This window comes from Melospiza georgiana, chromosome 2, assembly GCF_028018845.1.
Source record: "Melospiza georgiana isolate bMelGeo1 chromosome 2, bMelGeo1.pri, whole genome shotgun sequence".
Lineage (NCBI taxonomy): Eukaryota > Metazoa > Chordata > Aves > Passeriformes > Passerellidae > Melospiza > Melospiza georgiana.
In genome coordinates this window covers 74,199,928-74,223,990 of record NC_080431.1, presented here as the reverse complement: position 1 = coordinate 74,223,990, position 24,063 = coordinate 74,199,928, and the positions used below count along the sequence as shown (strand labels likewise).

Sequence of the window (24,063 nt, the reverse complement as noted above, 5' to 3'; positions counted from 1 at the left end):
TCATGGTCTTAAACCATCAAGCCCATTGTCTTTTTCATAAAATACTTGATTAGAATATATATATATATATATATATATATATATATATATATATATATGTATGTATGTATAAAATTAAAATGCATGGCAGGGAGATTGGAACTGGATGATCTTTAAAGTTCCTCCCAGCCCAAACCATTCTATGATTCTAGTAAGCTGATAAAGCCCTTCAACTACACACAGCTTTTTTTCCATAGCAATAGCTTTATTTTAAGTTACTTTGTCGTGAAGTTAAAGTTCTGAAGTAATTTGGGAAACAGCATAAAGAATGCAAGTGAATAACTACTTACTTATAGATTTTTTTTGTTTTTTTTTTTTTTAATTCAAGACAGTGGGACTTGTATTGGTCAGTATTTACTGTATTAGAAAGGTGCAGAACTTAACTGAAAGCCATTGTAAAAAAAAAATTAAAGAAGAGCTAGCACAGATGTCATCATCTTAATGGTTTTAATTATACTAAAAGAAGAAAGCTTTTCTTTTTCATAAGACTTCATTTTGGAGGATTTCAGATTAATTGCTGTCAGAGACAGATGTGTTCCTTTGACCTTGGATAATCTAAGAAGTAAAGAGAAAGTGACTGCTCGGTATTGAAGAGAAAGCTTGTTTAGATGAAAAGTGGGACAGAAAAATCTTGCTTTCATGTCTTATTGGACACATGATGGTTTGATTATAATGGGTTTTTCACTTATTTAAGATGAAGTATGTCTGTAATTTGTTATACAAGAACTCTTCTTTGTAATTTTAACAATATTTATTTTTTTAATGTGTAGAATTGTTGAATATTTTGCTTTGCAAAATACATGTTAAAGTTCAGCCAAGGCAAGGTTCTTATCCTGGCAGCACGTAATGCAACATCAGTAACAGCAATGGATAGAAAATATATGCTTAACTTGTGATCTTTTAGGTATTGTTCTTAATATTATTCACTGTGTTTTTCATAGCAGCATTTTCCTGTTACTTATGGATACTTTCTACAAATTTTAGAATAGCTAGATTGTGTTCTTACTCATTTCCTACAACAATATAAAAAAAGATCTCAAAGGAACACCATTCTCTTTTAACAAAATTTCAAAGTTAGCCATTTAAATGCTCATCTTTTCCCCCATTGTTAGCCAGGTGTTCGCTGATCCATGCTGTAAAATTAACACAACTTCAACACAGTTTCAGCAAATATTGTGAAGTCCCTACTGTTGCAAATTGTGCATGTAGACATTTTGGGAATGTGAGTTATTGCTAATCCACATTTTACACAATAAAACCTGACGCTACTTTTAATGCAGTGATGTGGTGACTCAGACTTGATAGTAAATTACATTTTTAATCAGTGGTAAGATGACCTAGGATAGAGGAGGAAACCCAAATATGCCGCAGATAATATCTGTTTTCCTGATCTTAAATATTGCAGCCCTCATAATTTTGTGTAGAAAATTGGCTTAGTTTGAAGGTAATAGAAAATAAAGATTCCTACATGAAATAAATTTCCACTTGTTGAGGTACTAGTAAAGAGAAATAACAACTGAAGTGCATTTCTTTTGTATCTTACATTAACATATTCAATCAGTTGTCAAGTAATTTGTGCCTGTAAATTTTTCTGCATAGAGATGACAAGAGTTTAAAATTCTGGATTCTTTTTAGTCATAAATTATTTGTATTGAGTATGTTATGCTTTATGTTTACTAGGCTGAAACATTTTACTGAATATTGGCAATATTGCCAATTGAATGTTGGCAAACATTTTACTGAATGTTGTTCTTTGCTCAGCTTAAGGGAGCATTAATGTGGTCATAACAAAAGTAATCTTGTCTTTTGTAATCTTGTCTTTCTTGCAAAGCCTGAGTCCAAATTCAGGACTTACACTTTGCAAAGGTGATGGCAACGTGTGCATGGCACACCATGAGTTTATATTGATACTACTGAGCTATACTAATTTTCAAATAATGTACACAGTGCAAGGTTGATTAATCACTTAGATTTCACCATAGTCTTCCTCTTTAGTAGAAGCAGATATGTGGTATCTTCGTAGTGTTCTTTCTTATTCTAAAAATACTGAAAGTCCTCAACTGTCCACATGACCTTTTGGTCTTTCCCTAGAGGAGAAGTATAATTTGCAGCTGGTGCTTTCAATAGTGTTTAATTTCTTTTTAGAAGCATTGTGTACTAGTTTAGAGTTTGTTTGTAAACTAAGTCAGAGAAATGTTCTTTCCTTCCCCAAGAATTTGAATTTCATGCCGAAGGACACAAATATATTCTAGCTAGTGAAACTTTTTTCTGTGTATCTTGGAATTGTTGAAAGATATTCATCTTCCTTTCAAAATAAGGACCAATCTTCAGGAGCCATCCTCATGTCTTGGGGAGACTGATCTTATCAATAAGGCAGGTTGGTCAGAATTGGGCATCCCTGTTTCAATCATGTCTCAATGAACTTTGTCTCTATATGTAGATCTACTGAAAGAAAATAGATTATACTTTACTTTCTCCCCAGTTCTTTAATTCCACATATTTTTGATTTTTGGCTGTAGCTAAAATCAAGTTTGTTTATATTTTGTAGAAATTCCCCTGCTTTACTAAAGTTAAAGCTTTAATATTGTCCTCCATCAGTTACACTTTGAGACCCGTTTCTTATTTCCAGATATTTTCTAGCCATTTTTCTTTCCCTGCTGTTTCTTGGTGAAGAATGATTCAAGAAGATTGTAAGAACAGCTTTTCCTGTCACATTAATCTTTCTGCTTGGGTGAAGCAGGAGATACATAGCAATGAGTATAAGTGCGCAAAGATTTTTTCTTGGTTTAGCATTACGTTGAATTGTTTGCTGGCAATCACCCACTGCTTGTGGGCACCTTGATGCACTCCAGCTGCTGGTACCAGAGACACAGAGCCTCTTAGCCAAGAAAATAGGTAAAAATGGACTTTAATAGAAGACATGACAGAAGATGTTCAGCAGGCACAGGGCTCAGACAGGGAAATGAACGGACCAGCCTTGTCTACTTGTGACTGGCCCCCTTTATCCACTTGCCCCTCTGTTTTCTTGTACTTTTTCCTCTCTACTTCTAAACCACATCTATTCTTCCCTTTTCCACACCTTTTATTCCTCACCTGAACATCTCCTAAGTCTTGTTGCAATGCCAAGATGCTTGTTCCTGCATCCTGCCAGTGTCCCAGCCCCTCAGACAGTGATGTGCTCCTCAGGCTGCAAGGTGTCCCCCAGCTGACCCACAGTGCTGGGTGTCACCCTGAGCCAGGGACTGAGCCTCCCTGGGAGAGGAAGGGTCTCTGCCAGGGTACCTCCACCTGCCCTGGTGCTTCTCTGCTTGTGGGGGTATGTGTGTCCACACCTTTGATGGGCTGATGGCTCCTGTGATGAGCCCAGGATGAAGCAGAAATAAATTTAATCCTGAAAAATAAGTTTTCTGTGGAGCAGACATACTGGAGCATGTACAGTGTAGTAATGGCAAGTGAAATGTCTGGTTAGTGGCCTAGTGCATATTGGAGCATTTGATGTCCAGGAGAAGATTTGTACACAAATTTATCTGTGATTGTTAATGGCCACAAACTTCATTGCATATTGTTGAAATAGGAACTGGAATACTTTCCTCATCTCTGCTGCCAAATACTTCAGCTCTGATGTGGAAATTAAAGGTTTCATTATGTCAGGAAACCTATGGAGAATGTAATAAAGATACTTCATATAACTGGTAAAATGTACTCTACTTCTGGAAACAGATGATGAAATACTTGACATTTTAAAGTAGTATTGCGTGACATTAAACATTTTCAGAGTACTTCTGTGTTGCAGTTGTGCATTTTAGTGTAGTAAAAATATTCTTAGAGTACCACATTTCTTGTACCATAGGTCTTTTCATCACTGCTGGCTTATAGCAAGAGAGCACTGCGACCTTTTTGTGTTGTTTTAAAGAGGATTATGTGTCAGCAATTTTCTCAAGCTTTCTTTTGGCTTTCCTCAGTTCTTTAGTAAAGCTTCTCTCGTCTCTGCTGTTATACATTAATAGGTACTCTTGAAAATAACGTCTTTTTTTTAGAATACTGCGGCAATGCATAGAAATTACTTTCAGAGTGACTTTCAAGTTTAATATTTCATTATTGTGTCAGAAATTAGATTGATTGAAGGTGGATGAAAGTGATTTTTTCCTCTGTCCTTAGATTTAAGTTGAAAGAATTTTTGTGAAAAACTCAAATTCCCTTGAACTGATGCAAACCAATTTTTCCTACCAAGAAAGCTTGAGAAGTATTTGGGATAGTTTGCTGAATATTGGCTAGGCTTAGATTGGGACTGGTGATGATCAGTTAGGCTGTGTTAGCTTCTTCTCAGTGTTTACATGGTTAATCCCTGTGAACAGCAGTTACATCAGTTTTCTTTCCTTGAACTTGGGAGGAGGAGCAGAAAACCACTGGTTTTGTCTCAGCCATTCGAAATGTCTTCTTTTTTCTTTTTTCTTTTTTTTCCTACAGCGAAATTAATTGGGTATGAGGGAGCTGTTCCGCTATGCTTTCAGTAGTAGAGTGCAGAGGAGTATGGCTCCCTTCCCTTACATACACTAAAGATTTTAAAAGAAACAGCAAATCCTTCTGCTGCTGTAAAAATACTTGTAAAGCAACTGAGTCATGCATAAAAAGCTTGTCCTGTTGAATCCATATTGGTTTATAAATGTGCATGTACTTTATGTGTGTGCATATTCCTTATTACTCATTTTTACTATTAGTGCAGGCATTTCCTTCACTCTTTCAGGGCTGCTTCCTCCTGCAGGTGTAACTACATCCCATGGATTAGTACCTGCAACTTCAGTTACACAAGCTTCAGTACAAGCCCAGTGACACCAGTGGGATTGCACCAGGGCTGCTGACAGTAGAGTTTAGCCTTCAGTGCTTGTGCTAGAGTTAACACATAAGAACAAAAGAACCCAAAATAATTCACTGATTGTGGTTTATTTTTTTTATATGTGAGAGAGCAGTGAAAGGAGTATTAACTCTCAAAGCTAAGCAAAGGTACTGGTAGATAATTTTAGGCACAAATATATGAGTCAGAGTATGTTCCTGTTGAGCAAATTGTAAGAGATTAGATTATGTTGGTTGTATATTTATTTATTGAGAAAATATGGTGTACCTATTATGCCTATTACATATATCTCATTATATAATGGCTATATAAACATGTCATGGATACCAAAGAATGAAGTTAATTAGTGCTGTTCTTTCCTTGCCTAAAATTTTGCCAGTTAGTATGCTACTGATTTTTTCCCTAAAACTGAGAAAAATATATTACTCATGTTTAAATGAATCAAACTTAACCCATATGTAATAATTTCTGCCTTTTAAACACTCTTACAGTTACCAACCTTTAAAATCAAATTATGAAATTTGAAGTACAAAACATTTTTAAAGTTACTTTTTACGTCCCATTTTGCTAGTACTTTATAATCTTCATTGATGAAATAAAGTGAATCAAGCAACAGCTATTTTCCATTTTTATGTATATTTTTCATGGAATGATAGATTACACCAGAAAAATAATTTCTAGAAATTTCTGAACTGTTCAAATTTTTTGAAAGGTTTGATGGATTTTCTTCCAAGTCTGAAATAGAGCAGAGATAGAAGAACCCAACAAACTGAGTGTTTATGATAACTCAAATATTACTGTGTCAGCAATGGCGGAAGCACAGAAGAAAATAAGAGGTACAGGGATTATGAGCTTCTGAAGCTGTATAGTAAATGACCTGAATTGTACAAGAAAGAATGTGATTTTATGGGAAGAAATTGCTGCATCCAGTTCTCTGGAATGTACGTTTCAAGTTTCTGCACTGATACATGTTCTAAGTTTAAGATACAAAAAGATGAAGAATTTTCATAGAATCAGAACTGTTTGGAAGGGACCTTAAAGATCACCTAATTCCAAACACCCTGTCATTTTTTAAGAAATAATTTTTTTTAGGATACAAATACTGGAAGTTCAGAGTTTCCCCATATAGTCAGTGGGCAAGCAGGTTCTTAAACAATTCCATCCAAAGGCTAAGATGCATGGCATAAATCACCCCCCTTGATTCTTCTCTCCAGTACCTGTATAAAAACCCAAAACTTAGATCACTTCTTAACTTGGATGTCTACACTTAGATAGGTAATATGATGGTATATTAATTTCTTTTAGCATAAGGGAGAAGGTTGCAAGTGCCAAAACTCAGCTGTGCACTCTTCTTCTTTCGTTGTGACTAATTTTGTACAAGGTGGAAGTGCTAGCCTAAACAGAATTCGCACACAGATGTAATTTCACTTCCATTTACTGTGAACCCCACTTGAAATCATGATCTCTTCTTTTATCTGCTCCTGCATTAGGCTTATAAATCTAGGAAGTTTGTGTTGAGTCTGCATTAGCTGTATCAAGTGCTTACACTTAAAATAGTGCTTCCATCATGAACAAAACAAAGACGTGAAGTAAAAATTGATGGCTCATTGTAAACCTTACAAAATAATAAGAATACCTTGGAGAAGTCATCAATTTTTTTTTTTTCATACTGTATAAAGTGCCAGCTCTCTGGTGACAAAGCAGTTAAAAATAAGTAAATCTAAATTGTTCCTGAATAGCAAAAAGGATTATAAGGAGTGAGCAGGGGAAGCCAGAAAAGAATCCCTTATTTTGACAAGGTCTTGAAACTATGGTAAAGCAGGTGAAGCATTAGTGGAAAGAATCAAGGAGTATGGAGTGTATGAATGGCTTAAGAGGAGTCATGGGAGAAAATTGTTTCAAGTTTAGCTGGAAAAGATGAAAAGATAAAAAACTAATCATGAGTAATGCTTTGGATGAAGTGGGATTAGATAAAGTAAGTTTAAATTGATATGTGTGTGTGTGTGTGCATCTGTGTGTGAGAGGAAAACAGAACAAATTGGGGAGGTAACAAGAAGGAAGAAAAAAAACTGAAAGGAATTAAAATCACAGCTCGGGGATTGTGATTCAAAGTAGACAAGAAAAAAACGACTGCTCTGAACAAAATATGAGAAGTGGGGTAGAGTAAAATAAAATTGCAATCTGGCAATCAACCAAAGAGTGATAATGGTTACTTGCTAGATGGGTATTTTCTCCAAGGGAATGAAAACAATAAAAGCCAGGATAACACTGAGAGAGGCAGAAAGAGAAAAGGGTGAGTATTGTGACAATTATTGGATAAGAGGCTGAATAAAAATTAGGTCCTGAAGGATGTAAGAGACATCTAAAAAGAAAAGAATGAGAGAATATAGTACCTTTTGAGCAGGGTGCAAGTTAATCATGACTGCAGATATTTGCAGGTGTTGACCAAGAGCTGGATTTGGCTTCTTGGAGCTCTGCTAATTATGTGTTGAGGGTAATATCTTCCCTAAAGGATGTACAGTGGCTGGTGGTTGAGTCCTTCCTAAGCATCTGTGGAAGGATCCACAAAGATCTATTCCTGATAAAGTATAAATTTCTTTGAAAACCTTATAGTTTTTTACTCTTCAGTCTTCTCACCAGAAAAGTCATATTACAACAAGAAAGTTTTAGGTAATGGTAAATTTTGATTCAAAAATTAAGCATATTTTCCTTGTTTCCTAAAGGAAGCCTGAGTAAAAGAAGGAAATGGGCTTAGTTATGCACTATATTTTATAATGGATGTGGGATATCTCGCATAAATAGTCCATAAAATGCACTCACTCACTTAGATAAAGACTAGATGAAAAACTTTCTGGCAGCTGTTTTAGGACAGCTTGAAAATGCAAAGTCATCACATTTGAATGAAAGAAATCAGGAGAGTGTTTTTTGTAGGTTTATATGCAGTAAGAAAGGAAACTTCAAATGATTTTGGAAAGCAATATCAAAAGAACATCAACAGCTTTCCTTTGACAATTAATAAAGAAATAACCCAAATCTGGAGTCATCAAAGGGCTAAATAAAGATCACTCTTTAGCTTATGTGGCAAAATAGAAGTTGTGAAAGGCTGTTTAATACTTTCTATATAGCCAAATGGGCTTGCTGTTTCTGAAATGTAAAATAACATGGTCTAGAGGAAGATGTCTCTTCCAAACCAAACCATTCTATGATTCTCTGAATTTGTGACCATCTTAATTATACAGCCAACCCAACTGGAAATTTCTGAAGGGCAAATATATCCTGAGGTTACTTGTACAACAAGAATTTGGCAATCTTGTATTCTGGTGAGGTTTGGGTGATGAGACAACTGGTGAAACCAAAGGAACAAATTTTGCATGTTGAATGAAAATCAGTGTCAGGGTAGTTATCTTCCCATGCATATGATAGCAGAAGTAGAAGCAGCAGTCTTCTTTCTTGCAGTTTTCTGAAAAACAATACCCAATTAAATATGATTAAAATGAGTTTTGCTTGAAATAAAAGTCTACAGATGTAATTTTTAGGCAAAATAATCTCTTCTTGAAAATAAGACTTAGCATAACAAATGGCTCTGATGGCAGTTTTTATTAGAAAGGATAGATCCAGGGGTTTTGAAATCTTGGAGTTGAATAAACTGTATGTTTTGATTAGATTGTTGCTGCTGTCGTAATACAGTTCTTATCACTAAAATTCATGTAATGAAATATAAACCTTATTGAGTGGATGCAGTTGTAGTAGAAGTATAGCAAGAAAGAATTCTGCAATGTTTACATTTCAAGTGTAAACAAGTCCATCAAATCAAATAATTTCAGTAGTAGAATAAAAATAATATCAAATTACAGTTGTTATTATGAGAAAAAATATCTTAAAAAGTATTAATGAAGTGGCAGAATATGTGTCAGACAATGAAAAACCCAAAAGAACGCTTGTGTCAAGGATTTCAGGGATTTAGCATAATCCATAGAGTTGATTTTTTCAGTAAGGGACTACTTCAGCTGCTTATGTCACCCTTAAACTGCAGTAGAGAAACTTCCTGAAAAGTTAGGAGTCTTCACATAAAGGAACAAACAAATCTGAGTTTGTCAGGTCCTTACTTTGTCATTCTGTATGCTGGGCTTCAGATTTTTCACAAAATTGTGTATAAAAACCTCTCTACCTGTTTCTTATTTCTCACTCTCCTGAAAGTAAGTGTCACTGAAGATGAGTAGTGCTTTCTTCTTAGAGAGGTAAGTGAACTCTAATAGCAGTGAGAGTTTGCCAGGAAATCTCTCTTGAATGGTGGAGTCTGGATAGTTACCCTACATTATGTCTCTCTTTGTTAAAGACATTTCCTTGTCAAATGTTTTGGTGAGTCCTCTAGAGTGCTGCTGTAAATGAAAGGTAACTGTTACCTTGCCTTTGGGGGAGATTCTTTTAAACACCGGGGCTTAATTAACTTTTGGTAACTTACTCAAGAAGGGCTGTGCATTCATCTCACTCTGGATTATGAACATATGTAAGGTCAGGAGGCTGAGAACTTTCTTGCATTACGAGTGTGCATTGGCTGTGCAGCAGAGGTCCTCAAAATTATCTAAAAATTTCATGGGCATCTGCTCCCATGTAGCACTTCTACATTTTGTTCTGGTCAATAGTATCTTTTTTCTTCTCCTGGAAATGCAAGTTCCTGGATGACATACATGGTGATTCCAGCTCCTGTGCCCTGGAGAAGGGATACAGTTGGTTGTGTCCTCCCATGGACTTCATGTTGTGTACCCCTTACCCACTTCTGCTGCAGTCTGTGGCCCTTTGCTGTCACAGGTGCTGTTGAGCATCTTTCTCAGAAGAGTTCAACAGCACTCTTGAACTGTCTCTGATGTCTCTGATTTGGGACACCAAAATCAGTGACAGTGTCCCAAATCAGAGACAGAAGCCAAGAGCACTGTTTCTTGGCTTTTGCAGAAGGGGAAATATTGAGTTGTTCCTTGTGGATATCCTTATAGGTTGGGCTTGTGGGAGTAGTTACTGGATATCATGCCAGGCATGTGCTGCCAGTTACAGGTGCAGACAAGCCTGAAAAAGCAATTGGAAAAGCTGCTAAACCGGAGATCTGGCCTTTAAGTGGTGCATAATTACAAAAGATTTACGGCATCCCTTAAGCAGAAATTTGTTACCAGTCTATAGCCAGGAGAAATACAGAGAAAACAGATTTAAGGCAAGTGCTCACCTAACTTCACACATCATTTTTAGACTCTCTTTGTACTTAGTGAAAGGAAATGTCCGGGCACAATTCACCTCACCTACCTGAGGTTTTTAGCAGAGGATGAAATTAATTAAGACCTTCACGTGCCTGTTTTTACTTACTTGAGTATAGAGTTAGATGACTACCTCACATTTCAGCATTATAAATGTAAATTTTGCTTGAGATTATAGATATCTGTCATAACAAGCTTGCACTGCGGGAAGGTGAGAAAGAATTTTTCCCAAACAATTGTAAAATGCTGATGGTTTCTTTGATTGTGGAGAAGAGAAAACAGAATGAAAATGTTTGTAGTTTTTCGTAGTTATCTAAAATCATGGAGGCTGTAGTAAATTTTGCTTTTTCTTTTTGCTGCAATCTGATATAAAATCAGGATTAGAAAAGTCATGCAAAGAGGGACACAAGAGTAGGTTGCCACTACTTGTAATGAATGAAAGGTGCAGGTTCAGACAGCTTGTTGTTGCTTTGACAGGCAGACTGTCAAGTTAAAATGTACAAAAACAGAGGGTATGTCCATATGCTGCTAAATGAGAGCACCAACAAGCCAGTTCCAGTGCTGGAGCCATGATTCTCTTTCTGCTTAAGTGTTGGCTGACTACTTGGCCATTTGCTTCCAGCAGGCTCCAGACAGAAACAGCCCTGAGCACTGAGACTTGGCTGAAAACTGACTATAATTTAGCAGTGTAGGTGCAGCCAGAGAGTCTAAATGTGGAGTTTAATGGTGCTAGCAATGAGTGGTACTGCATAAAGCAACATTCCACCTGCCTCAGGTGGGTACAGTATCTTATTGGATGCTTTAAGAAATAATTGCATTGGTTTGCTGAGCAACCAGCGAAACAAACAGGGCAGTGAACGGTATATGCAGACATGTATGTTTAAATAACAAAAGGAGCTGGATCAAGATCAGCTTTTTAATTCATGTCACCCCTGCTGCTATGGAGCCTGATAATGGATCTCTGCTGCAATTAATTTTGATGTGAATTGAAGGCATTTTCAGAATCGCCACTGTGGAGGATAATAGAAACCCCTCAGATGGTCATAAGCATGATACCGTTTGTGTGCAAATACAAATTGAGTATTCAGCTTGTGTTTTCTCCTTTCATCTTTCTACAGAGGTTGCTCACTTCTCATATCCCTCTTTTTCCCATTTTGCTGCACTAATGAGTTTTTAATGCAAAGGAAAAGCGATTATAAGCAGTGAAGCAAAGACAGCTTTATAGAGCAGGACTGAGGAATTGAAGGCATACATCAGAGCTATCCAACAACCTGAGATGAAAGAGAAGTTCATGAAAACAGAGACATATAGATAGCTTTGATTTCATTATCATTAGACAAGAAAGGACAAAAAATGGAATAGCTATAAAGATCTTCATGTGTAGTAAGTTGCCTATATTAGTAAAAGAGTCTGTGTAGAAAGCATTAAAGTGATAACATTGGTCAGGAATACATCCTGTAGTAAAATTGTTTTATTCATCTGTGGTGTAAGTGTAATGTGATGTGATTACCCAATCCTAATAAACTAAAAAACCAAAATATTATGCACGTATTAAATATTATATTCATTGATGCTGTGTTTTCCTGCAATTGTTAAGCATGAGTTGTTTGTTTGGACTTTTCTCTCTCTTTCCTTTTCAACACAGATTCTGGAGATTGTATTTCTATTACTGATGTCATGGTTTATCACATCTTGAATTGTAAACAAATTAAATAGTTGGTGGATTTTAGAGGAAGCTTTTGTTTGGCAGATACATGTACCTTGTTAAAATATTCACAGGGGAAGTACCTAATTACATTTGAAAGGTGCTTGACGAGATAAAGAATGATTTATATACAGTGTTTTATGATTGCAGTTAGGAATCTAATACAGAAAATTAGCAGTTGGGAGTGGGGAGGAGTGATAAATGTTCATGTTTTGAGGAATAACAAGTTTGTTCCTCCAAGATGAAGTCAATCCCAATCCTTTCCTTTAGTTTAGGTCTTTTTTTTCATTAAGTATAAATTAGGTAAGACACTAAAGCAAAGCTATTTTCCAAGGCATATCCCATTATTACAGAAACTAAAACAGCATCATTAATAAATTTTTCTAATAATTATTTTTCTTTTTTTTTAATCAATACTTTCTGGCCAAGTCAAAAATTGCTGACTAGTTGTATGGAAGTGATGCTTTGAAATTCTTCTGAGATTTTAATGATAGATATATTTTCATTGCTCTGCAGTTTACCTGCAATACAGTGAACCTTTGTAGCGTTCTCAGATGCTCTACTCTACCCATTTAAGAAATGAGAAAAGGGAGAAAGGTATGTTAGGTGAGTTGCCTGGAGCGACAAAAATAATCCGTGTCAGACTGGAACAAGGTTTTGGAATACTGCTTAAATCAGTGTCATCTCTTCAGCTGATAGATTTTTTTGTCCAGCACAATCTATTTTGGTACTTTACATTTTGTAGTGTAATTTATTTTGACACTGGGATTCAGCATAGGAATTACATTAACATTCTGTGCCTTTCTGCCATTCAGCTGTCTCTTGCAAAGGTTCTCTGTCATGTTCTTGCCCTAGGTTAATATAGTAAACAAGATGTATTTCAGTGTGTGTATCAGTGAGTAATTTTTACATAAGTATTGTGAATTTCTTGTCTGGTTTTGTATTTCAATGTAAATTGGAGCTGGTAAGACAATGCATAAGTAAGTTTTCTTCTGTTGTGAGAATATTAGAAGCAGGTCTTCTATTTTGACTTGAAACTATTACCTTGGAAACTATTTAAGCATTGGCATAAAGTTCACAGAGATGTTTTAACAAATATCAGTTTTATTACATTGGTGATTTATATAGCCGTTGCATACTGAACTTTTACTATTTTCAGTTTATAGGCTTGACTATGCCCCCCCAAGACAAAACGGAGTTAAGTATTCAGTACTTAAGAACTCCTCAGCTCTATGTTGAAAAATGTGCTTCAGTAAACCAATGATACTGAAACAGCTATACAGTATGCCTATGAAGTTACCTTCCATGTGATTTAAAGATTTTTCTGATTTTATTTTTCTTTAGGTCAATGGAACAGAAATTGAATATGAATTTGAAGAAATTACTTTGGAGAGGGTAAGTACAATTTATTCTTTCTTATAGGAAAAATATAATCTGTAATAAAAATAATGTGATTAATTATGAAATTAAATTTGGTTAAGAATAAATTTGTTTACATTTTGAATAAAGGCACCCACTGTTTATTCTAAACTGTAAAAATGTGAGTGATACAACAGGTAAGTTTTTCACACTATTAAGAAGTTTATGGTTTAGCTACTTGCATTCAAAATGCTTTTCTTCCCCATAACCCTTGTCAGTGCTCAGTTGCGTGTTTGGTTATTATGAAGACCGTCTATGACTTAGTAACTCCCTTTTTAGCTTGTCAACTGGAATTGTGGAATGTTTTCGCTTTAAAAATCTTTGTTTTCCTGGCATATGTGCATGATAGCGGATGTGTAGTGTTATACTATAAAAGAAGAATTTCACAAGGGTTTTTAATGTTCAAGTGGCTACATAAAAGCTGTAGACCATATCTATGCTTAAAAGATATGCTTATTCAAAGGCTGAATTACCTGAGCTGTAATCAGGGCTTGCAGTGAAGGTCTTTGTCTGAAGGCTTTTTTGGTAATATAGCACCAAAAGCAAAGCCATATGTGCTGTACCACGTCTCCCTGGATTTGGTGGTTTTTCCTTGCCTTTTGGTTATGTAGCTGTTGTCTTACAGTGCTGACTTTGACACAGATCGAGGCCATATGGGCCATGTAGGGTGTGAAGAAGTCTTAGCTTTGTAATATGTCAGAATGCTTACAAAGGTTTCTAACAGATGCAAGAATGTCATTGCTGAATTCCTGTAATGTTCTACCAACATCTTGGGAATATGAAGTTTTTCCATCTTGAAGCACAGTTCATCTTCTTTCTACATAAAATGATTGAATGGAAGGCCAGATTTATCAAGATATGGTTGATGCCATGTGAACCAATGCCTCTAAGGTGGCAAATTACCATTAAATTAGATACTTAAACGATAAAATTCACTGCGCTTTTTCTGCATATAATATTGTTAATTGTCCAGGATAATGAATTCCATAACCATTAAACATAAGGGGATACAAGTTTATGTTCTCATTGATTTGCTCTCTCAGGCAAATTATGAAAGAGCAAGGTATCTTTTTATCATAGCCATCTTCTTAACAGATAACATATAAGGTTATAGGCACTTTTCCTCTACTGCCTCCCAACTTACTCACGCATCACAAGTTATTCATTGGACTAGAGTTTCCAAAGGTCACTGAACAGAAAACAGAACACATGCCTCCTGGGTGATATTTTGAAAAGCACTTTATTTTTAACAGATGTGTAAGTTATCAGTGTACATGCTGCAGAACGGATGGCATTTGCATCTCCTGTACCTGTCAGATGCGGATAATTGGTTATTCATAGTGCAGGGTAATATCAGCTAAAGGCTGAACAACAATAGCAAAAAGAGATACAGATCTTAATGGACAATGTTTCAGTTGTTTTCTTGATGATGCTGGATCTGTGGCTTCTGATTACTACTGCTTGAAATGTTCTGTCACATGTATCAGTGTTTTGTCTCAAAGGCAGGGTACTGTGTCTGCTGGTTTTTGTGTGAGATATAAAACACAAGTGATTGCCTTTAAATAGCTGTCATTCTTGTTAGACTAAAAGAGTTTTCAGAAAAGAAGACATTCTCCATCTTGATTATCAATTTTCTTCCACAAAACTGCTTTTAGAAATTAGAGGGAAATCATCTCTCTATTTAATGGCAAAGTTGCAAAATATATTAAGATTTCTGCTGCTGAGAGAGAAAAATGTAGTTTGGCCATATCAAACAGCTGGTAATAAACATTACATTTTGGTCCAGTTGTTCAAGTCGCAGAATTCTGCATCATCAAAACCATCAAAGATTTTCTTAATGAAATTTATCCACATTTTTAAAGGGTCAGTAAGGTTTAAAGATTATAAGATGTGAAAAAAAAAAAAAAAAAGGTGTATTAGGGAAAAAGCATTCTTACTTACCTTTTTTTAAATAATAGAATGAAAGGGAAGGTGTTGAGGGACTGATGACTTCAGAGCACTTCCCAGTCTCTACACTGTTAATTTAATTATTAGGAGATCACCTTCATCCATAGGTGACATGGATTTGTGCGACCTATTCCTGAAGAGAATTACTGGTATTGGTGTGAACCTTGCCCCAGTGTGAAGAGATGTCCCCCTCTCTTGGGGTAAAATAAGACTACTGTGTGCATGTTGGCAGAAAGTGCCCAGTGTGGAGCTGGAGAGCAAACCATCAGGGTCCCAAAAATGCCAAGAGCAAACTGTGCTAATGGTTTGGTGGGAAGAACAGTTCAGGACTTGCTGAGCATGCCCAAGACCTTGCTGGTGTACCAGGAAGTTGACTGCAAAGTTACAGGGGGCTTTTGAAGAAAGCTTTTTAAAAAAATTTTCTGTCTTTGAAATGCTGTTATTCAGTTGTTTCTATTTAAAATGTTGTGCCCTAGTTTACAGTTAAAAAAATACTTGGGGATTTGAGATTAAAAGGCTTCAGAGAGACTTGACATAGACAATTAATTTGAGGCAGATCCACCTTAAATCTGTGATCAGTGGTGCTTCCAGGAGTTAAAGAAGTTGTAAGTACACCCCTGTCAGCCCTCTCTTTAGTGAGTGCTCTCTCTTATCCTTTTACTCTTCAGTTGTGCCAGCCACTTATCAGGTACCTTCACCAATCTCTGAGCTCACTGTTCATTTAGAGCTCTCATAAGGAGACACTTGAATAACAGTTACAGAGTTCAGAGAAATCAAACAAATTCTCTTATGTTGGGAAAAAAACAAAAAAAAAAATAAAACAACAACAAAACCCACAGTTTAAATTCCTTTTAAGACCTCAGAGAATATGTGAGATTCTCTGCTAACTTACCAGCGTAAAATACAGATATGGATGTAGACTAATACTTTGTGATTCCTAACAAAAACCACAATGCCCAAATACATACTCAGACAAAATTCTTAAAAATAAAATATTACCTTGCTCTAGCTTGGATATTAAGTACATTTTAGAAAGGAAAGTCTATATAAAATAATTAATATTAGTGCAGTGATGTTAATCTTCCATTACTGAAGGACTTGAAAAAACCATACCCAGCACTATCAAGAGACTTATTTGCATTTACAAATCAGTGGTCGGTGTAAGAGATGATCAAATAGTGTCTGGTACAAAGCCTAACCAACTTTCCTAAGCTGGAGGAAAGTTTTAATTGACTGACTCCTTGGTACAAGTGCTATGCTTGGAGGCAGATGCTGAAGATTTTAATAGAGGTTGGAATATCAGGCAACATAAATACTTACCCGGAAAATAGTTAAGAAAGACAGCGGGTCACTTAATGATTGATATCGAATTCATGCTGAGTTCAACATCTGAGTTCAGAACTCAGAACCTTTTTGCTCGTCTAACCTTGCCTGCTTTTTAGATGTTGGACAAAAAGAGGATATTTATGATTAATAGAGCTGTTTTCAATAGATTCTTTTGATGTTCCTTATGTATTTTCATTTTGTATCTGAATAAAAGAACGCTATTAGTTTTTGTGAAATAGACTGTTTGGAAAATCAAATCCTATCAACACTGGAATTAAAGGCATCTAGTTCCCAGTGCATTTGCATCCTGAGATTGACTGACCTTGGTCAGTCAATTTGAAAAGGTTGAGCTCTCACTGAGAATTTTGCCAAGGCTGAGACATGAATGAAGGATCTCTATTTCTTTTTCTTTGATACTCCTGTGAATTTTCTGGCCAGTCATAACAATACAGGTTACACTCAGAATGTCCCTGGTTTTTAAATAACCGTATAGTTTTACAATGTTTTTAGGAACCTGTTGTTTTGTTTCCTTCTCGCTTTTTTAGATTTCATTGCCATTGCCTATTGTCTCATTCCAGCTGAGGGAGAGACAGGTATGACTGCTTACATAGCATAATTATTTCCTTAGAAAATCTGGTTAAATATATTCATAGATTCATATTCCAAAAGAGTAAATTCCCAATGATGATTTATCAACTTGGACTGTGTTGTATTCGCTCTAATAAATTTAATCTGTACCTGCCACAGGCTCTGTTCAGTGGAGTAACTGAGAAATCTACTCTGTTTCTTCTTTCCTTTGACTTGAGAGTTCAATGACATCAAGCACCACTACGAGAAGATTTAATTTTTCTGCTTGGAGATTATCATTCTCTGAAAGACTGGGTTTCTACATTTCACCAAATTAAAGGGCTTATTCACATCTTAACTAGAAAGGCTAAAACTAGACATTGGTGACGTTAGATTAGCTGAGCTGATTAGAATGTGGTCCTAAAAACACCAACACCAAAGGTTATGTGTCCTATCCCTGTATGGGCCATTCACCCAAGAATTGGACTCGATGATCCTTGTGGGTCCCTTCCAACTCAGATTATTGTGTGCAATTATAGTTTAAAGGCTAAAATTTAAAAATCCTGAGGAAGCAGTGGAAAAAAAAATCCTGGTACATTTCAGAAAAGAATTTATTGCAGGCTCAGCTCTTAATTGTTTTGATACTTGTAAACCTAAGAAATAATCACTACTGGGTTATTAATCATTCTTTTTTCATCACTCATTTCCTAGATGAACATGTAGAAGTTTTGAAAGATATGAACAGCTGGAACACTGAAGAACAAATAGTATTGAATTCCACAAGTATTTTAATTTGACTTGATATCTTATTTTTTTATACCCATATATATCTTGTTTTGTAAAGATCACAGAATTATAGAACAGTTTGGGTTGGAAGGGAACTTTAAAGGCCATCTAGTCCAAGCACTCTGCAATGAGCAGAGACAGCTTCCCCTAGCTCAGGCTGCTCAGAGCCCCATCTAACAGTCTCTTGAATGTTTCCAGGGATAAGGCATCCACAGTTCTGAGCAACCTCTGCTAATATTTCACAGCCCTCATTGTAGAAAGTGGCGTCTTTAGATGTAGGATAAATCTGCTTTTGTTTAGTTTAAACCCCTTGTCCTACATCTACAGGCCCTGTTAAAAAGAAGTCTATCCACGTCTTCCTTACAAGCCCCCTCTAGGTACTGAAAGGCTGCATTAAGATCTCCACAGAGCCTTCTCTTATCCAGGCTGATCTCCAACTTCCTTAGCCTGTTCTCACTGGAGAGGTGCTCCAGCCCTCTGATCACCTTTTTGTCTCCTCTTCATTCAACAAAATCACATCCATCTTATGTTGGCGTCCCAGAGCTGGATGCAGCACTCCAGGTGGGGTCTCACCAGAGCAGAGTAGAGGCACAGAATCCCCTCTCTTGATCTGTTGGCCCTGCTGCTTTGATTGCAGTCCAGGATACACTCAGGATATGTCCAGCTTCTCACCATTTGCTTCTCTGTCTGGGAAAAGAGGTTTTCACTATTAGTCAGTAGTGAATCCTCTTTCTGCCTGTTTTTTAAGGTCTTAGAGAGCAGTTCATGCACCAATATGCTTTGACCTCTCAGGACTGAGGCTGTAGGACACCGCAGTGCTAGGAAAATCCTCCTTTAATTGTTTCAGAAATAACAGAGAGGAAGGGAGTGGTCAAGAAATGGCCACTAGGAAAAGGTATTTTAAAAGTTTAAGAGTGTACAATGTAGATGCCTTTTGAGAGTCCACAGTGCAAAAATCAATATCCAACCATCAACAGCCCCAGTGGAGTAGTCTGGCATCTTCCAAGAGGAGAAAGTAAATCTTTTAAAGTGAGTGTCCCTCAGGTACCTGATGAGCTCCACCAAACTCAGAGTTGCTCTCTGAGTGTTTATTTTTGCAGAACTGTAAATGATTTCTTTACACTTCAAAGCTTTTTCTGTGCCCTTAGTACATTTCGTCTTTGATAGACTTTGCCTGCTTGCTTCCTAGGTGGTAGTTACTCTTGCAGCCTCAGACAGAAATAAGTTATAATTCACAGACAGAATCCTTATTGACTAGTTTATCACAGATTCATAGTAGAATGGTGACCTATAGGTGTTTATTGCTAGAAAGTTCACCCACAGGATTCTTTTTTCCTGGAAGTGGCTTAGAAGAGGCAGAAGTGTTTATTTATGGTACTGCGTTATCAGCAAGCAGAGAATGAAAATCCCATCTTTTTCACAGTTGCTCAAACAATTTGAAGTACTGATCTCTTGTGTATCCATATAGAGTCTCTGTAGTGTATTCCTCTGTGTATGTATAAAACAAAGTTCTGTGAAATAAGAAATTAAGATCCTTGAAAATAGGTGTGTAGTGCATGCAGTTCCTGTGCAGGAAATTCTGTTGCACATTCTAATTCCAATCACATCTTAGTTTAGAGTTGAGACTGATGGTTGGTTGTGCTAGTGGCTGTTGTTCACCTGCAGGGAGGTTTGTAAGCACTGGAAAGGACAGGCTCTGGCCCCTGAATGTGATGGCTGAAGCAAGGCCTGTGTTCTCCTTTCATCTCTCGTCTTACCAGATGGTGCCTTGACATGAGCCTGTGCTGGAGTGATCTGTGAAAGAAACTAAAGGGGTCTGGTGTCAAGTCCTGCTAATGGGATGCTGAAATACCAGCTCAACATTTTCCAAAAGAACTGCAGAATTTGGTTGCTTTAGTTCAGTGACCTAAATTAAGATCCTTTGGAAGAGTCTGGTCTTTTTTATTTTCTTTCACCTCAGAGGAGCCCTAATTTGGTACCCAAAATATAACTAATCACTGGAAAACTTTGTTCTTATTCTGTCAAAGAGTCATTCTGCTGGAACTGTTCCTGGTTGTAGAGGTGTACTACATGTCTTGTGGGGAACTGTTCCACCAGTGCATGGTAGAGGTGCAAAACATGCCAGTCCAGAGTGTGCATGGAAAAGGAGAAGAGCTGGGAGAGGGTGGGCCCTACCTTTTGAGAAGCAGAGGCTCCTGCCTGATGTTCTTAGCTGTCATCCTTCACATTCAGTGTCTGGGACTGGAAATCAATTATCCCGCATAGCTGTCTTACTGAAGACTATTGAAAGTGGAGACTGAGGGAAATGAAGGAAGAGCTGTCAGATATTATACCCCACTTAGAGGTGGGAACAAACTATTTTTATTTATTATTATTGCTGTTAGCAATTGTATGGCTAAGGAGCATGATGAAGTAGAGCTGCTGCAGCACTGATAGTATCCTGGAAACAGTGGCAGGACTAGGAGGACTGGTCTTATCTCCACAATAGTGATATCTGGACTGCTTCAGAGTACATGCTGCCAGAAGAATTTGAGATATCCAGGAAAAATGCTAAGAAAGCCAGTGGCTTTCCCTTGAACCTTTGTTTATAAGGAAGATTTGCCCTGTATTTCACCATTGCTACAGCTGTGCAGAGGGTACATCCTTTCCCAGATGTGTAGTGGCAGCACTTCGCATCCCAGTAGGCATGACAGGAAATCTGCAAAGCTGTGAAAATGGAGACAAAGGAGAGGGAAAGGCTGTAAGTGAATAAGGAAAAAAACCAAACTGCTATACTATGCTTAGAAAAAGGAGCTGAAATAACACTAAAGATTTAACTCCCTCTGGGTGCTTATCAAAGCAATTGTTATTTTCTTATTATTTTCTTAGAATTCTGCTTTTACATCTAAATGTCTGAAAACCACTTCATGGATGCTAACTTGGATAAATGAGAATGGTGTATTTCTTTGGATGTATCGCTGAAATGCCATTTAAACTCTTAAGGGCATTTTTACAGTGAAGGATGTCTGCACCCATGCACATGTGTTAGCTTTTTTTGTTTCAAAGTGAAAAAATACACAGATTGGATTTACACCTGATTACTCAAGTTTTCTAAGGCAAAGAATAATTGTATTACTATGGATTAATTAGGCTTTTATTCACTTGCATATGTAATTTTGAATGTTTATGTATTCACTGATTCATATAGTCATTTCTGAGTATTTCTTCTGAGGGATTCACAGTTTCTTTAAATGAGTCCTCAGGTCCAGGGAAGATTAGAAGACTTCTTTTGTTAAGTGAGAAACTTTAAATAACTGCATATTTTATTACAAAGGCTCATGGTGACTTTTTTTTTTTAATACTTTGAAGCTTTAAAGAATGCTCAACCAGACAAAGAAAACTGGAGATTGTTTGCCTTTTTTTTTTTTTCAATTTAATAAGAGTCACTTGGCACACTGAGCTGTTTTGTTCCCAGAGGAGTAAATTTCATTCTCCAATATACTAAATCAAGCTGAAGTTACTTAAACTCTCTAGGGTTTGAAAACTCGCAGGGGACTTGTTCAGGGAGAGCACATCAGTGCAAAATACAGACCCTAAAAAGAAGACACTAACACGATACTAGAAAGTGTCCTCAAAGTGACAGAAACAAAATAAATCAACTGTAGGCAAAAGATACATATATTCCATATCAAGACCGAAGAAACGTTGAAAAGTTAATCATCATTTATTTAAGTGTTCAAAACCTACCTTTCTTTGTGAGTGTAAGAAAAAAGCATTCATGTTTATATCTACTTGAATTGTATCCCTTTTACTGTGCCAAGATCACCAAGACCTTGAGTTACCTATTATTTGAGAAGTTACTTCATGCAAATCATAGCTGCCTCGAGGCAATGTTCTGCTGCTGATTCTTTTAAATTATTAGTAATATTATATTGACATTTTATTTTTCGGGTAATATCAGCCATTTATTTCTCTCATTTCCCAACTCACTCACTCTCAACAGCCAATATAACTTTCGGGGAGTAATTCTGCTGCTTTTTTTGTGTTATTTACAACTTTACATGAAAATTGCCTTTCCCTCAGATGAACCTATTTAAGATGTGGCCTTTCAGTCTATTTGTTATCTGTAGCTGAAGTCCAAGCTCTATCTCACTTCTGTTGGGTGTTTGGAAAGTGAGCATCTAATGGAGGCAGTTTGTGAAGCTGCTCGACAGTGAGGTCAAATCAGTAGAATACTGCAGTTTCTGAAAGGAATACTTTGGTGTGCAGTAGATAATATTGGTCTAAGAGGGAAAAAAGCTTTGTACCATGAAACAGGGTTGCCTTTGGTGCTATACCCTAGTCCTCCATTCTGATGGAGAAGAGCAAATTTCTCCTCTCCAGCCTTATTTTGGCCAGAAATAATTTTTCAGGAGCTTAAACCAGATTTAAGGGTATTCTTAGCATTTGGATTGTGTCCCAATTATCAGGAAGTGCAAATAAATAGGCATTATGCTTCACCCAGCTTGACTTTTCCAAACTGGCATAAACTGGCATTTTGGAACAGGCTGCCCAGGGACATGGTGGAATCACCATCCCTGAAAATGTTCGTGTGGTATTTCACAGTGTACTTCAGTGGGAATGGTGGTATTCAGTCAAAGGTTGGACTTGCTGATCTTGGAGGTCTTTTGCAACATTGATGACTCTATGAGTCTGTAAAAAGCCTGCTAAGAGAAATCAATGCAAGTGTACCACCCAAGGAAACCTGGAGTGTCCTACCCTGTGGTACACCATGTTTATCAGCACTAGTCACCAATAAGTAGAGCTGCCAGTGTAACTTCCAAATAAACATTCCAGTTCTGAATAGAAGCTTCTGGAGCACTAGTGGAGGGTACCCCAAAAAAATCAGTTATATGCGTGTCTAAAATGCTGTCTTTTCCAAGAAAGTCTTTTGTAGGAAATCTAGTGTAGGAAAGTCTATTGTAGAAAGTCTGTGTAGGAATCTTTTTGCAGAGAAAAAAGATATGAGCTAGAAAGCATTGGTTTGACTCAGTCTTCACTTACTTTTGCAACTGTCATTGGCAAATAGTGCGTAGATTTAAAACATGTACATTTAAGTAAATGGGGAAAATAAACCTCAATTTACCAGTAGAAAATGACTCATTCTGGAGATGATAATAATCACCTTGCACAAAGATGGTCATTTTCAAGGCAGGACTTGAAAAAGGCATCTTTGATGTAGTGGATTTGTCTCTGAGGAAAAGTAATGTTTTTCATTGCAGAAAATTGCTTTTCATTTTTGTTGTAATTTAGAATCAGTTGTAATGCATAAATTAGGGCTGCACAACCTTGAGGAATCAGTTGCCATCTTAGTAGGGAAAGGAAATGCAAAGATGTAGAGGAATAAGTGGAAAAAATTGGTGGAATAACCAAACTGAATTCCAGAACTGTCATTGCTATGTACCTTAACACATTATCCCAATAAAAATTTTTTTGGTTGCAGCATTACAATTATTTTCTCTTCATATGCATTTGTATTTGAAGCACTCACAAGATCATTTGTCTTCCAGTTAGAACTACCACTTATAGCTTATCTTTGGCTCTCTGAAGGGAAGAAAAGGTTTTCTTTGTCTTAAGAGGGCTAAGAATTTATCTGACATACTTTTTTGCAAAGTAGTTTTGCAGGAGCAATGGCCCACTTAGTAGCATGTGAAAGTTCTTGGAAATTCTATGATATAGACTGTTTTGTCTCAATTTTTTCCCTGTGTTTAAAACTGAAACTAGATGTCAAATGGATCAGGGAATTCCCGGTATGTGGAGCAATAAGTAGATGAAAAGGAATTGCATGCTGCTTATGCATGTTTTGTATTGCAAGATATTGCTTTACCCTAAGAATTTGACCTAGCTGCTGAGATGCAAGCATGGCTTGAAAGTCACCTTATGCAACTTAAAGTGATATATGAATTCTGACTGAATTCTATGAATAATTGATTTTTTGAGTGCTTTTTAATTTTGCAGAGTTTATGTTGCTCCACATTTCCTGTAACTCACCTGCAAAGGAGAAGAGAGCTCCTGGTAGCATTGTAATACAAAGATTGGCATTAACAGAGATTACACTGTATAGGGAGGGGAAAAAAAAATCAAACCAAACAAAAAAACAACAACAAAAAAACAACCAGCCCCCTCAAAAAAACCCACTAAAATAAATGATGGAATTATGG

At 36.6% G+C, this 24,063-nt stretch overlaps 1 protein-coding gene across 14 annotated transcripts in view; it reads left to right on the top strand.

The window, feature by feature from the left end:
• Positions 1 to 24,063, top strand: part of DLG2 (discs large MAGUK scaffold protein 2) — a 983,427-nt gene that overhangs the window by 604,125 nt on the left and 355,239 nt on the right. For all 14 annotated transcript variants that reach the window (XM_058044765.1, XM_058044759.1, XM_058044856.1 and 11 more), the window contains one exon: positions 13,184 to 13,234. In XM_058044765.1, coding sequence (XP_057900748.1) covers positions 13,184 to 13,234 — 51 coding nt within the window. The remainder of the gene's footprint in view (positions 1 to 13,183; positions 13,235 to 24,063) is intronic.